Source organism: Vipera berus, assembly GCF_964194415.1.
Source record: "Vipera berus genome assembly, chromosome: 11".
NCBI classification, from domain to species: domain Eukaryota; kingdom Metazoa; phylum Chordata; class Lepidosauria; order Squamata; family Viperidae; genus Vipera; species Vipera berus.
In genome coordinates, this window is record NC_138214.1 from 1358534 (window position 1) to 1372456 (window position 13923).

Here is a 13923-nt window from a genome sequence, read left to right on the forward strand (position 1 = left end):
AGAATCTTGTAAGTCTCAATACGCTTCCTCTCACTCTGACGCCATCTCAATTACAGTTTTGCCCCAGACTCAAGTTTCGCTTATTTAACAATTGTCTTGGTTATCCCAAAGGGGCTTTTCCACGAGGCAACTGGACTTTCTTGTAAGTCCAGTTGCCTCGTAAAAAAGCCCCTTTGGGATAAGTATAACCTGGAAGATTGAGACTCTTCATAGACAAATTGTCTTGGACGCAGTTCTTCTCCTCTCCCACGAGGCCTTTTTCCATTTTTTCCAGGATGACGACGATGGCGATTTCATCCATTCAGTTGTGTCCGACTCTTGGCGATTCTATGGTCCGGGTCTCTCCGCATCTTCCAATCTAGCCCTACTACTTTGAGTTGCTCTATACTCCGGCTGGTGTCCGGGCTCTTGTGTCCTTTGTCAGCCTGGTTTCCTTTTACTGCTAACTCTTCCCAACGTAACTGCTTTCTCCAGTGAACCCCCCCACATAACATGGCCAAAATAAGCGTTTCCCACTAGACAAAGACACACTCCAGCAGCCTTTCAAATGTCTGTTATCATACCCTACAACAATAAGCTAGCATTCCTGGAATCCTTGCAACATCCATTTCCTGATCTGGCCTACCTCAAAGGGCTGACACGGCCACAAGGATTCAATTTCCAGACATCTGCCCCAAAACAGACACACACTTAAATGTCTCGGGATGAGTCATTTCTCCTGACCAAACGCACAACCAGTTTCCCAAAGTCTTCTTGGCTTAAACTGCCACATTCCAGAGTCAAGATCAGCGTGGTGATGTTTCGCCTCCTGAAAGCTTTGTTAGAAAACATTCACTTTCCTTCCCTTAAGACACTTTCTCCTCGGTGGTGCTAGGATGGACTGAACATCTGTTCCTCCTCAAAAGATGCAACTCACTTCCAAAGGCTGGAACTTCAACCCAGAAGGAAAACGTGATGGGATTTTAGTCTGCATCAGATTAAAATAGACTGGTTCACCTTAAGGTGCCACCAGGAGACCCTTTTGTCTGCTATGCTACTCTGGAGTAGGGTGCAAAGAGGAAAAATAACCCACCCCAAATTTCCTAAATTAAATTTGTGGGTTTTTTATTTTGGAAAAAATTCGCTTCTCATCCAAGAAGCTTGCTGGAGGAGAAGCAAAATGTTTTCTAAAGAAAAAAACCAAAAAAATCCCAATTGCCTTTGGGAAAAGCATCTTTGAGACAACCACGGGTGATTGAGAATCAAATCGAACGGATGAAAATTCCAACGTTCTCCCCCCAAAAGGCTTCTCCAGACTTCACAGCTGAAGTCTGAAGCTGACCAGGAGAAAAACCTTGAGGAAACATAGTACGCAGGCAGCCAGGTGTTCCTTCCCTCCAACCTCAAGACCGTCAAAAGGGCTGAGCCAGCCCGTCTCGCCTCCAGGAAGAGGGCAAGGCTACGACATCGGTCAAGCTGGATTCCTTCGTGGCACAGCCTGGGCTCTCATCCACGTCGCCATGCAAGAAACCAGAAGCGTTGGCTTTCCTGTACGCTCGAAATGTATGTCACACAATTCCTTCCAGTGCCCTCTGTGAAGCGGCAACCACAACCCAGATGGAGGGAGACGGGGACCGAAGTATTTTGGGAACTGCAGAGTCAGCCAAAACAGGAGGATTATCTTTGCTTGCACCGCTAACCTTCACTGGGGTTCAGCTTCTGACTTATTCCAAGAAAGCTGTGGTTGAAACCTGGGCCGGCCTCCTCCCAACTTCTGGACTGGGCACCATCAGGGGGTTTTGTGGAAGAAAGCAGAACTTCAGATGTGGAGTTTTGTTTTGGTAGAAGAAAGTATAGATTTTAGCCCTCGTTCTTAAAAATAACTTTTCTAAAACATACAGGAGTGTCTACTGAAATGTCACACCAAGGCACTGGCTGAACGGTCCCAGACTTTCAGAAAAGTCTCAGCAAAAGGGCTGCCATCTCAGCCCTTGCTGGCAAAATCTAGTACAATGACACCGTGCCGCCATCGCAGAAATAAAAGAACACTCTGCCTTCTGCACCTCTGCTTAAAATGCAGTGGATGCAGAACACAAAACATTGGGGGGGGGTGTCGGATTCAAAAGTTTGCTCAGCCTAAACTGAGAAAATAAGAAGTCGTCCCTTGTGGGCACTTAAGCAGAAATGCCGGAGAAACCCAAAGGTGGACAGGTATGAGCTTTTTCCACGGAGCAAGGTTTAGCCCTACTCTGGTGCCTTCTAATGCTGGGATATTGAAAAGAACAGTAGTTGGAAGGGACCTCGGAGGTCTTCTAGTCCAACCACCTGCTAAAGCAAGAGACCCTATACCATTTCAGACAAGTGGCTGTCCTCTTCTTAAAAGTCTCCAGTGATGGAGCAGCCACAGCTTCTGGAAGCAAATTGTTCTACTGGTTAATTGTTCTCACTGTCAGGAAATTTCTCCTTAGTTCTAGGTTGCTTCTCTCCTTGATGTGTTCCCATCTGTTGCTTCTTGTCCTGCCTGAACTTCCGCTCAGCATCCTTAAAATCTTTCCAAAATGTCACAAAGGATCCAAGCAGAGGAAATCTTGCTATCCTATCTGCATACGAGGCACACTGGCCTTGATCACAGCCAACAGCAACAAAGTTGTAGCCTGCCCTGGAATGGGACATTTCCCACAACTTAGTTCCTTTTTAAAGAACGAACTTCTTTTAAAGAAGAAAAAATGTGCTAAAATGATGCCTGTGACCACAGATGGGGGGGGAATCTCAATGCAAGGAAAATCCCCCCTACTTTAGAGTTGCAGAAATATAAATGCCTGTGTGATTAAATCAATCCCCTTTTCCAAGAGAAAGATGTATTTGATAGGCGTATTTTTTTTCCTCTTCTGCTCCCTATAAAAAGCTGTAGCTTCTTTGTGGATACACAACAGGTCAGGTTGCAGGATCTCTGCTTCTCTCGGACATCCGGTTCGAGGAGAATAAATAAATAAATAAATAAAGACGCAGCTTTGAGACTATTCCTTCGGCTTGGAATCAGAGGGAAGGGCTCTGAGAACACTGACTCCATGCCCCTCCTTCCGGGGGCAATGCCAGCTCTCCTTAAATGCCCCCCTTCCTTTCGTAGCATTGCACAAGACGGCATAAAACAGCAACACGTGCGAAGACGCGTCACCAAGAACCACCCTGCAGATGTTTCCTGCGATGGACGCCAGCTATACAGCCCAGCCCAAAGCAATTTAGAGATCCGGTCCCAACACTCAGAGTTTGGAGCAGCAGAAAAACAGCGGGTACCGGCATACCCCAGTTTGCCAGGACCAGGACTTCTTCGTTTCACAGCATCGCTTGGCCCATCTGGTTGGCCCACCAAGCCAACTTCTAGCTCTCTACCCCAAAGTTTCCCAACCTCGGCAACACGTCGAGACAGGTCATAGAATGGGGCAAAACTCCCTTAACAAATGTCTCGTTTAGCGACAGAAATTTTGGGCTCAGTTGTGGACGTAAGTCATGGACTACCTGTATTCTCTTAAAAAAACCCAATGTCAGCATTCAGGCCCGAGAGGTTCCCGCCTTTGGGGCTGGCCAGCGTAAATCCAGAACATGACATCTCTAGAAGTTCCTGAAAGGATGGCAGAGAGAAAAGACGGCCAGGCGCAATTCATGGGAGGGCCGCAGAAATCCGTGGAAAAGAACAGAAGAAAAAAACGATGATCTGAAAATCTCTTTGTTAGAGGCCAGATCTGAACACCACACAGCCGGGCTCAACCCAATTCCTCTCAAAGAAAAGCAATCTAAGAGGGTCTGTAGGGTGTAACTCATCGCCTTTTTAGCTTAAAAAGGAAATTCCTGAGGAATGAGATAGTTTCTGCAGCAATCAGGACATTCTTTTGAGAAAGAGGAGGACAGAGAAGAATTTCAGCTGTTTACAATACACACACACACACACACACACACACACACACACACACACACACGCCATGCACACATGTACATTCCTTCTGTGGGCTTTATGTCTTTATATACGCTTGGGGAGAAAAGAACAGCAAAGATTCAGCCTAAATTCTGCCTCATTTAGCAAGAGGGTATTTTAATAAATCAATAGGCCACTTCTGGAAAGATTAGGCCTGTGGGAGCTGTTTATTGTTAAAACTCAGCCAAAGGTCTTCCAGATTGACCTAAACTTCCCTCACAAGATCACGGCTTAGGAACTTGGTGCTATGCACTGCAGGTAAAAGGGAATGGAGGGAAGATAAAAGAATGCCGAATTGCAAGAACAAAAAACATTCTCCAACAATAATTTTGGGAAACGCTGTTCAAACGTGGGACAAAGATCTAGACTGGTTTGGGGCCTTCTTATAACCGCCGCACGATGTTCTTTGGGAACCATTTCATGCTGGTTTTTGGGCCATTCCAGCCATGGGAAGCTCCGGGTGGACCATAACTTTGAGAGGTAGCCTTGCTTTCTCTCCCTGCCCTCTCTTTCAACCTCTCCTGGATCCTAAAAGGGTGTTTCCACGTTGAACACAATGCTGTGCCTGGACCCGGCAGTCCAGCATTCCACTAACCGGGACCGTGGAAGGAATTCCACCCAAATTTATTGGCCAGGAAGAACCCACCACTAAAAGAAAAGTGCCTGACTGCTTCAACTGGTCCTTCAGATCCAGCCCAGAGATGCTTCACAGCTCTTCTCTTTTGGACCCAAACCAACCCCCCCACACACCCCGGGACATCCGTGGTCAAAATGGCAGCCGCCATGATGCAATCCAATCCCCACCTTTTTGACATGTGGGACTGACAGCTCAATTTTGTCTCCCATGAGGTCACACCTGCAACCCCTCCCCTTCCAATTCTACGTCCAGATTGACCGTATCCTATGGGCCGAGGGAGACCTAGACTCTGTAATAGAAAATAAAAGTACATTAAATCAACTCTTCTCAAAAAGCCACACCTCCTTCTTCTAAAGAAGCCCCATGTGCGATCTGGACAAAAGAGTGTTTTGTGTTGCTTTTTAAACAACTTCCTCTCTGCCTATTAAAATACAAGCAATCTTTAAAAATTCCTTCCGCTTCTGTACAGATAAATTTCCTATTTCAAGAAAGAAATCATCCTTTAAAATTACCAATCTAGAACAGTTGATTTTTTAAAAAAAAAAAAAAAGCTAAAATAAAATTAAAGGAAAAGAGTGATGGGGGGGTGGGGGAAGCCTGATTTAAAACAACACACACCAGAGCTAAGGACAGGCCTGTATATACACACTTGGTTTACCACATTTATTGTGGTTTCTCAGTCAGCAGATCAGATTAACTGGTCCAAACGGTTCTGTGATTTCACACCCCCCTTTCCAACACCTGAAAAGAGGGCAGAGGGGAAAAAAAGATTTAAAACCAGTGGCAAGAAGAGTTTTTTTTAAAAAAACAAAAACAAAAAACCTGTACATGGTTTTTCCGTTTAACTTACAAAGAACATTTTGAACCCTTCCCCAAAAAAGTCTCTAGATGGTATAAATGTGAAATCCGGTCCCTTGGCACTTTTTTTTAAAAAAAAGTCCTTTTGCCCGCCTCCAACAGTTTTAAAAAAATAATAATAAAAGGAGGAGCAGGCGTAGTTATCTCCATTGTCTCTGACCCACAAGGAAGAAGAGGAGGAGGCTTAAAAGAAGAAGGGATTCCGATGGGCCGAAACTGCCGGCCGAATCAGTCATTTTTTTATCTATTTTGTTGACGTTCTGTGTGACTTCGGTGGTGTTCGGCACCAGTTCGGGAGAACACTGCAATTCACACCCGCTACCGCTGCCTTCTCCGCTGCTTTCGTCACCTGGGGAGGGGGAAAGGGGGGGGAAGAGAAAGAAATAATCCATTTTTTAAAGATTCAACCAACTGCCTGAGACTTCTCCTCCTGTTGCTGACCGGCCTCTCCTTGTGAATCAGACACCGAAATGAGACAGGTAACAAACTAATCCACTGTTTCTCACCTGTGGCCGCTTGAAAAGGGGTGGAGACTTCAACTCCCAGAATTCCCCAGCCCTCTTTGAATTCTGGGAGTTGAAGTCCAACTCTCTTCAAGCAGCCAAGGTTGAGAAACGCTGGACTAATCTGAAGACGATGGACAGGTGCTTCTGTATGGCAGTTTGGAAGGGGGGCCCTTGCTTAAGGACCAGTTCTTTAGTTACCATTCAAAGTTAGAACAGTACCCCCCATCCCCCACAAAAGGTATTTATGACTCATTTACAGAGTTCTGACGGTGACCCAGGTGATCACAAAAACCTGGGTTGTTGGTTTTTTTTTGACTTGTCTGAAAGCTGAACCGATCTCTGGGAGAGACACACTGGTCATTATTGCCATTTAGCATTTTTATTTTCCAAGAAAACTTAAGAATTCTTTTAGGGCCCTGAAGCCTCTTTGGAAACAAAGCGACAGGCAGTCCTCAACTTACAACGGTTTGTTTAATGACCGTTCAAAGTTACAAGGGCGCTGAAAAAGTGACTTAGGACTTTTTACACTGACGTCCATTGCAGCCTCCCGCATGGTCACGCGATCAAAATTCAGACGCTCAGCAACTGACTCACATTTATGACCGTTGCACAGTGTCCCGGTATGTGTGTGTGTGTGTGTGTGTGTGTGTGTGTGTGTGTCTGTGTGTGTCTCATGCGATCCCCTTTTGTGACTTTCTGACTGGCAAAATCAAAGGGGAAGCCGGGCTCGCTTAACGACCGGGTCACTAACAGCTGCAGGGATCCACTTAACAGCTGTGGCCAGAAAGGCCGTAAAACGGGGCAAAACTCACCTAACAAATGCTTCAGCTTAGCCACAGAGATTTGGCACTCAACTGTGGTCGTAAGTCGAGGACTAGCTGTGTATTCTCCCTTTCTTTGCATTAAATTGTGTGGAGGCTTCAATTCATTCTTTCCTCCAGCAGAAGGTTTCCCAATCAATCAAAGCAGGGAAATCCGAGCTGGGGGGGAGGGGGGGACCACCTGCTACACCCAGGGGCCAATTTTGTGCCTCCGCCAGGCAAATCGAGACAGCGACGTCCCGCTTACTGATGTCAATGAAGTCAACGTCGTTGCCGTTGTAGGCGCTCTTCAGCTTGCTGATCATCACCCGGAGGGACACGATCTGCCGGCGGATCAACAGGTCCGGCTTTGAAGTGTCGACTTCCACTTCGGGGTTGTTGGCCTGGTTGGCTAAGCCGTTCGGCATCACGGCGAAGAGGTACCTGGGGAGAAAAGGGGGAGGGGGGCTTCAGGTCAGGCACAGGGTTCAAGAGGGCCCCTCGGGGGGGGGAAGTCCTCCGTTCATGGCCTTGGGTTTATCCATTGGTTTTTATTATGATCACAGGGCAGCATTAGAAATAAAGTCATCAAAAACAATAATTAAAAAAAACCACAATTAGTTAAAAATTTTTAAAAAGTATGTGTGTGTGTGTATGCTCATCTCCGTTTCAAAGCCGAGGAGGCAGCGCTTGTCCAAGGACGTCTCCGTCGTCATGTGGCCGGCACGACTAGACGCCAAAGGCGCACGGAACGCTGTTACCTTCCTACCGGAGTGGTCCCTATTTTTCTACTTGCATTTTTACGTGCTTTTGAACTGCTAGGTTGGCAGAAGCTGGGACGAGTAACAGGCGCTCACTCTGTTATGCGGCACTCGGGATTCGACCCGCCAAACTGCGGACCTCCTGATCGACAAGCTCAGTGTCCTGACCCACTGAGCCACCGCGTCCCTCGATATATATAGGACTACCTATATATATTTATTAAATGTTTTTCTACTTGCATTTTTACGTGCTTTCGAACTGCTAGGTTGGCAGAAGCTGGGACGAGTAACAGGCGCTCACTCTGTTACGCGGCACTCGGGATTCGACCCGCCAAACTGCGGACCTCCTGATCGACAAGCTCAGTGTCCTGACCCACTGAGCCACCACATCCCTCGATATATATAGGACTACCTATATATATTTATTAAATGTTTTTCTACTTGCATTTTTACGTGCTTTCGAACTGCTAGGTTGGCAGAAGCTGGGACGAGTAACAGGCGCTCACTCTGCTACGTGGCACTCGGGATTCGACCCGCCAAACTGCCGACCTTCTGATCGACAAGCGTCCTGACCCACTGAGCCACGTATATATATAATATAAAATAATACATTGCAATTATCAATGGGCAGTTAATGTTCCTTCACCTGCTCTTGTTCTTTCCATTCCAGCATTCTTCTTCCTGGACGTTGCCAGCGGCCATTTTCTCATTGCCGCAGATGTTGCTGGGAAGGGAAGACCAGAACTTCTTCGCCTGCTTCAGTTTCTCCTTCACATCGGTCACCTGGGGGTTCAGCAAGAGAAAATCCAGCTCGAAACGGCCTTATCCTTATCCTTGTTGCCTTATCCCATCGGCCAGCCTCAGCTAGCTTGGCTAGTTGAGGTTCTCCAGAGCAGAGTTGCTCAACTTTAGCCTCTTTATGATGGGTGGGCTTCAACTCCCAGAATTCCCCAGCCAGCCTTTTGAGCTCTCTGTGGAATGCCGTATCGGCCCCAACCCTACTATCCTGTCACAAAGGCCTTAAATCCTGCCTTGGAGGCCTTGAGTTTACCCATTTTAACACTGGCTGGTTTGTTCTCAAAGGCTACTTTTTCTTGTGATTTCCTGTAAGTGTTTTAACTATTGTTATTTTGCTGTCATGAGATGGGTGGCATCTAATCAATCAACTGACCAATTGACCTTCCCCTACTGGGCTATCTTTCAGGCAAATGGACATCAATTCTTAAAATTGCCCAGCTGATCTGGTTACGGTTCAGAATTCTTGGACCTGGAGACCACCCATCTAAAATAGAGCAACATCAAGAACAATCTATTTTAATAATCTTCATAATGGGGGGGTGCGTGCTACTCCTTCTTTGGGAGGTCAAAGCAGAACATGTGGCTTGTCGTTTTTGCGGCCCTTCCGAGCCACAACGGCCATTATCCAGGGCTCTGTACTCACCAGTCGATCCAAACTCGTTCCTGCAGCTGTTGTGGGACGTTCCTCCGGGTTGTAAGGCCTAAAGCGGGCACTGAAGCTGTTGTCTGAAGCAGAGCGGGATGTTCGGCTTTGTGTCAGCATCTTGGGTTGCCCACACCCTTGAAAGACCTAGGCCAAGGAAGACACAGGAGAGCACCACACCTCTGGTGAACTGATTTTCCCCACCCAGACTTTCATGAAGCGATGATAGCAACAGGTTGGAGGTCTTCCGTAACCTGAATGTCCTTCAGGGGTGTTGGATCTAATTCCTGAACACCCTGGTAGATTGCTGGAGACATCTCACTTCCTTGCCTGTGAGGAATTCTTGGTCATTATGGTGATTAGCCAAGTTTTTACATTCATTATTTACATTTCATGGCCCAATTAGCTGACCAATAGAGATTTTTCTGTTTTGGAGCACCAAGTAGTTAGAAACTTTTGTGAGGATGAGGATTTCCTCACAAGACATCCTACAGGACACAAACCACGAAGCCACCTGAAATTCTTCCAGAATTTTTTCCTGAAGTACCCCTCCTAGGTCAACCATTCTCCCATTTTCTCCTCGCCCCACCCTCCCTAAACAGAACGCCCTCAACGTACCTTTTGGGACACCTGTAAGCTGTTTTCTTGCATATTCATGATGGCATCTGAAATCTTCACATCGATGGGGTCCATCACAGACTCGATGTTGAAGGGACCTTCCAGCCTCTCGGCCAACATCAGCATCGAATCTAGGCAGCGAAAACCAGAGGCAAGCAGACACGGTTAGTTTTCACACTGGTCTCAAAATCTCAAAAATCTCTCTCTCTCTCTCTCTCTCTCTCACACACACACACACACACAGAGACACAGACAATATGAATCCCTCCCAGAGTTCTGCCCTGGCCAGGCCTTTGCATTCATTAATTAAACACTGGCCAAATTATGTCGAGCGATGTTGTAAAAAGATGATGTATCTGGTTTATTTGCTGCTCCTCTCCATTACCTCACACTTTGGAGCAGAAAAACAAGCATTAACTTTGCAAAATTTTGAGTCCCGCTTTATTAATTGCAATTAACAGTCCTGCAGCTTGGGCTGCCGAAAAGGGGACGTGAATCTACGGCAACGGGTCTCGTTAGGTGGGCACCCCAAGGTTTCAGAAACCAGGCTAAAAGTCTGCCCGCCCCCAAGTCTCCCCAGGAGAGATTCCAGCCTCTTCAAATTGCATCCTTCTCCGAATGTTACAATCAGAACAAATTATCTAAAATAAATAAGACCATCTGCCATCCCTGCACTGTTTACTCAAAGTGGGTTTCAGGTCTTCCTGTTTGCAGAAGCAGCAGTCAAGAATCGGCACACGGGGGAAAAAGGCTTTCGGCCAAGGCGGGGGGGGGGGGGAAGGCGCTCCAGAACTTTGGGCGATTCAGATGTTGAGCTCCTCAGAGGAGAAAAGGAGGACGTGCAACTCCTTGCCAAGCCAAGAATTGTTCTCCTCAAAGAAGATGGGGTGGGAGCGCTCCCCAAAAGGAAACCAGGACCTTACGAAATCAGGAGACCTCAAGAAGGAAGGTTCTCCCATTCCTGCCACTGAGGCACCAGGGCCTCAATCACGGAGTCATTCAGAAGGCCCGCCGGCCAGGCCCTCCTCAACACACAGACACACACACACCCTGGTGTGAAGCCAGGACCCCGGTGGCCCAGAAATGAAAAGCAGGAGGGAGGGAGGGAGGGAGGGAGGGAGGGAGGAAGGATCTCATGCATGCACACAGACCCCTTCTTCTTCTTCAGAAATTACCACTCTGATCATCCCAGATAACTTACTGATCATTCCCCTAAAAGATATTTACATCTTAACCAAAAGATGTTGGGGGGGGGAGAGAAAATGTCTTTTTTGGGGGAGGGGGGGAGACCAGCCCATTCCTCCCCATCCCCACCCACCTTCTATTCTGTCTTCTCTGTGTCTTCTCTACCAACCGCTCCCTTCCAGAGAAACCAAGTTTTGCAGCAGTGGGCAAAAGCGAACGCCAACCAGTCTCCAGTCTGAATGGCCACCTTTGTGCTCTCGTAAAAGGGAGCTTTTGTTCCATCTTTTTTTGTGTGTTTTTTTAAAAAAAGAAAGGCAGGCCCGGCCCTGCTCACCTATGAAGTTGTTCCACTCGGTGTCCAGCTCCCCTTGGTTGGCCAGGCAGCCGCGCATGACGTTGAAGCAGTAGTTGTAACAGGGCTTGATGGCCACGAAGCCTCGGCAGAACGGGCAGTACATCATCTTGGTCAGGGCACGAACCCCTTGGGGCGTGGGGTTGACCTTTGGGGAGAAGGGAGGGGGCAGCAGAAAGAGGAAGAGCCACTATGTTACCATTGTTGACTGTGACTTATAAATTTGTCTACGAGGCTACGAGGACAACATAATCTCCACCCACAAGGCCACAACTAGGAGTGCAGGCAGGCATGGATGCCTCCCAGAGCTGGCGGTGAGCTGCTGTGAAGGTGTCCATGCTGTACCCAAACCACCTTGGTCCACTTTGGATCCCAATTCTGCCCACCTCCACTGACCACCTTAAAAAAAAACAGATGGGCAAGGAGGAGACCCCAGACGCCTTGCTGGCTGATGGAATTCCCTGCAATTCTGCTCCCCTAGGAAGTTGGTCCTGTTATCAACCACTTAAATCAAGATGCCTCCTTCCCCATTCTGACTTCAAGCTCTGGAGAAAAGGAGATTGCTTTGCTATTTGAACACACACAACCAACAACCTATCTCCACCTGAGTTGTCAACATCTCACACCTTCTCCTGCTGAAGGCCTGCAGATGGATGGCACCCTCATCCACGTTAAGGACTCTACGATTATTTCAATCATGCAACAGAAAGACGGAAAGAAATGCCAACAATACACTTTGCAGGTTATTTTAATACATTCTCACCGTGTGTGTGTGTGTGTGTGTGTGTGTGTGTTGCGTAGGCAGTATAGCACTGAGTTCCCGTTTTTAATTTTCAAAATTATAGACAGAAGGGTAAGAAATCTGTGAACTGCATTCTGTTAATTTCTCCAAGATGGTGAGGGTGACGACCGAATGTGGCCTTTACGCTGCCCGATGACTTGGGCAGTTTGCACAGAAACCACACAGAACAATAATAAAGAACAAAAGAGGGCATAAACTGGACCAAAAGCAAAACTCGGGAGGTTGGCGTAAAGGTGAATCCCACCATTTAAAGCACAGAGGCCTGTTCTGCAAAATTATGTCAGGCTTCCTAGCCAAGCTTCACTTTATACAGAGGCGGGGATTACAAGATTTAGCCTCCAGCGGGTGATGAGGCCAAAAATCCGCACCGTTTTCCTTCCTCTCCTCTTTAATCACCAAGTCAGGGTTGTCCATCCTTGGTGACTTTAAAAAGTCTGAACTTCAACTCCCAGAATTCCCTAGCCAGTCATCCAATTGCAAAGGCTTTTTCTTAATTTAGAGCAGGGCTCTTCAAGCTTGGCCCTTTTATGACTTGTGGACTTCAACTCCCAGAATTCCTCAGCCAGCAAATTCTGGGAGTTGAAGTCCACAAGTCATAAAAGGGCCAAGTTTGAAGAGCCCTGATTTACAGCAAGGTTTCTCAAAGTGTTGACTTTAAGACCTGTGGATTTCAATTTCCAGAACTCCCCAGCCAGAATTCCGGGTGTCGGAAGTCCAGAGGACTTAAAAGTCGCCAAGGTTGGACACCCCTAACCTAGGTGATCCCATCCAGTCGGAAATCACAAAATAACCCTGATGCAACCAGACCAGGAAATTGGATTGGCCAACATTTGGGGGGAATCTTTCCATCACCCTCATGCAGCGATTGGGACGTCCTGGCATTAGGTACCCCGTCACCTTTGAGACTGGACCATCAAGTGCACCTGCCCTGCTAGTGGCCACTTTTGACCCCTTTTAAAACAACCCCTGATTAATCACTAATTGGGGTGTGGACTGGTGCTGCTGCTGGCAGAATGTGTTCATGCCAAAAAATCCCCCCTTTCCCTTTTTTTTGGCTCCAGCGTAATTTGAATGACATTTAGCCATATGGTCTTCATTACTCTAGTCTGTGAGTTGCAAAATATCAGGTTTCTCTCTTCCATGAGTCACTGCAGGGTCTGGCTTACATATTTCTCCCCCTTTTCTTCTCTTCGAAATATATATAATAAGATCGCCCCAAGATTTGGGCAGGAAATCTCCGTGTTGCCCGGCAATTTAAACCTGTTGATTTTAATGCCGGTCAGGGGTTCAATAATATTACAAATCCCCATACTGGCTTTTGCGATTTCCAAGGGGAAATGAGAGAATATGTTGAAGGAAAAGTCCTCCTATTCCGAAGACTCCAAAAGGTACAAAAAATATATGCATATATATATTTTGGGGCGTTGGGTGGGAACTGACCGCAAAACAGCCTCCCAAATTTGCAGCAGGGACTTTGCCGAGAGACTGAAATGCCTTAATCTGCCCCTTGCAATCAATTAGGTTGAATTTAAAGAGTGCCCTGGAGGGCAAAGGAAGATTTGCAAGAGCCCGGCTCAAGGAAGACATAAAAGCAGAATATCATCCAGAACAACTTTCGTCATTATCATCACCTTTCTCTTTCTCTCTTTTTTTTTTTGTACAAATTTAACAGGAGGAAAACAGGAGCTCTGCTTGGACCAATTGAAAAAGTGAAGTTTGGTCTATCAAAGCCCAGCAAAGGCCTCGTTTAGAACCTTCATCTACAGATCTCGAGCTTCTCATGAGGTTCTCCGTGAAGATGGACATCAAGTGGGACCAGACACGGGAGGGTCGATAACCCAATAGATGGATGCACTTCCTCCTCCTCCTCTCTCTCACACACCTTCTGATATGTTTATTCCTCTTTGTCCTACTTTCCTACAAGATAACAATGGCAACTGCACAACTGAAGTCCTGTTTTGACACACATTGCAGCTGTGATCTTGACCTCTTGGGTTGTCCCTACGATTTATTT

General features: G+C 47.0%; 1 protein-coding gene across 1 annotated transcript in view; it reads right to left on the reverse strand.

Moving 5' to 3' along the window:
• Positions 1 to 5391: 5391 nt before the first annotated feature.
• GPC4 (glypican 4) overlaps positions 5392 to 13923 on the reverse strand; it is a gene marked incomplete at its 5' end in the record, with an annotated part of 39727 nt that continues 31195 nt past the window's right edge. The window contains 6 exons of the mRNA XM_081336419.1: positions 5392 to 5793; positions 7019 to 7194; positions 8158 to 8294; positions 8953 to 9099; positions 9571 to 9701; positions 11090 to 11255. Coding sequence (XP_081192545.1) covers positions 5585 to 5793; positions 7019 to 7194; positions 8158 to 8294; positions 8953 to 9099; positions 9571 to 9701; positions 11090 to 11255 — 966 coding nt within the window. The 3' untranslated portion in view covers positions 5392 to 5584. The remainder of the gene's footprint in view (positions 5794 to 7018; positions 7195 to 8157; positions 8295 to 8952; positions 9100 to 9570; positions 9702 to 11089; positions 11256 to 13923) is intronic.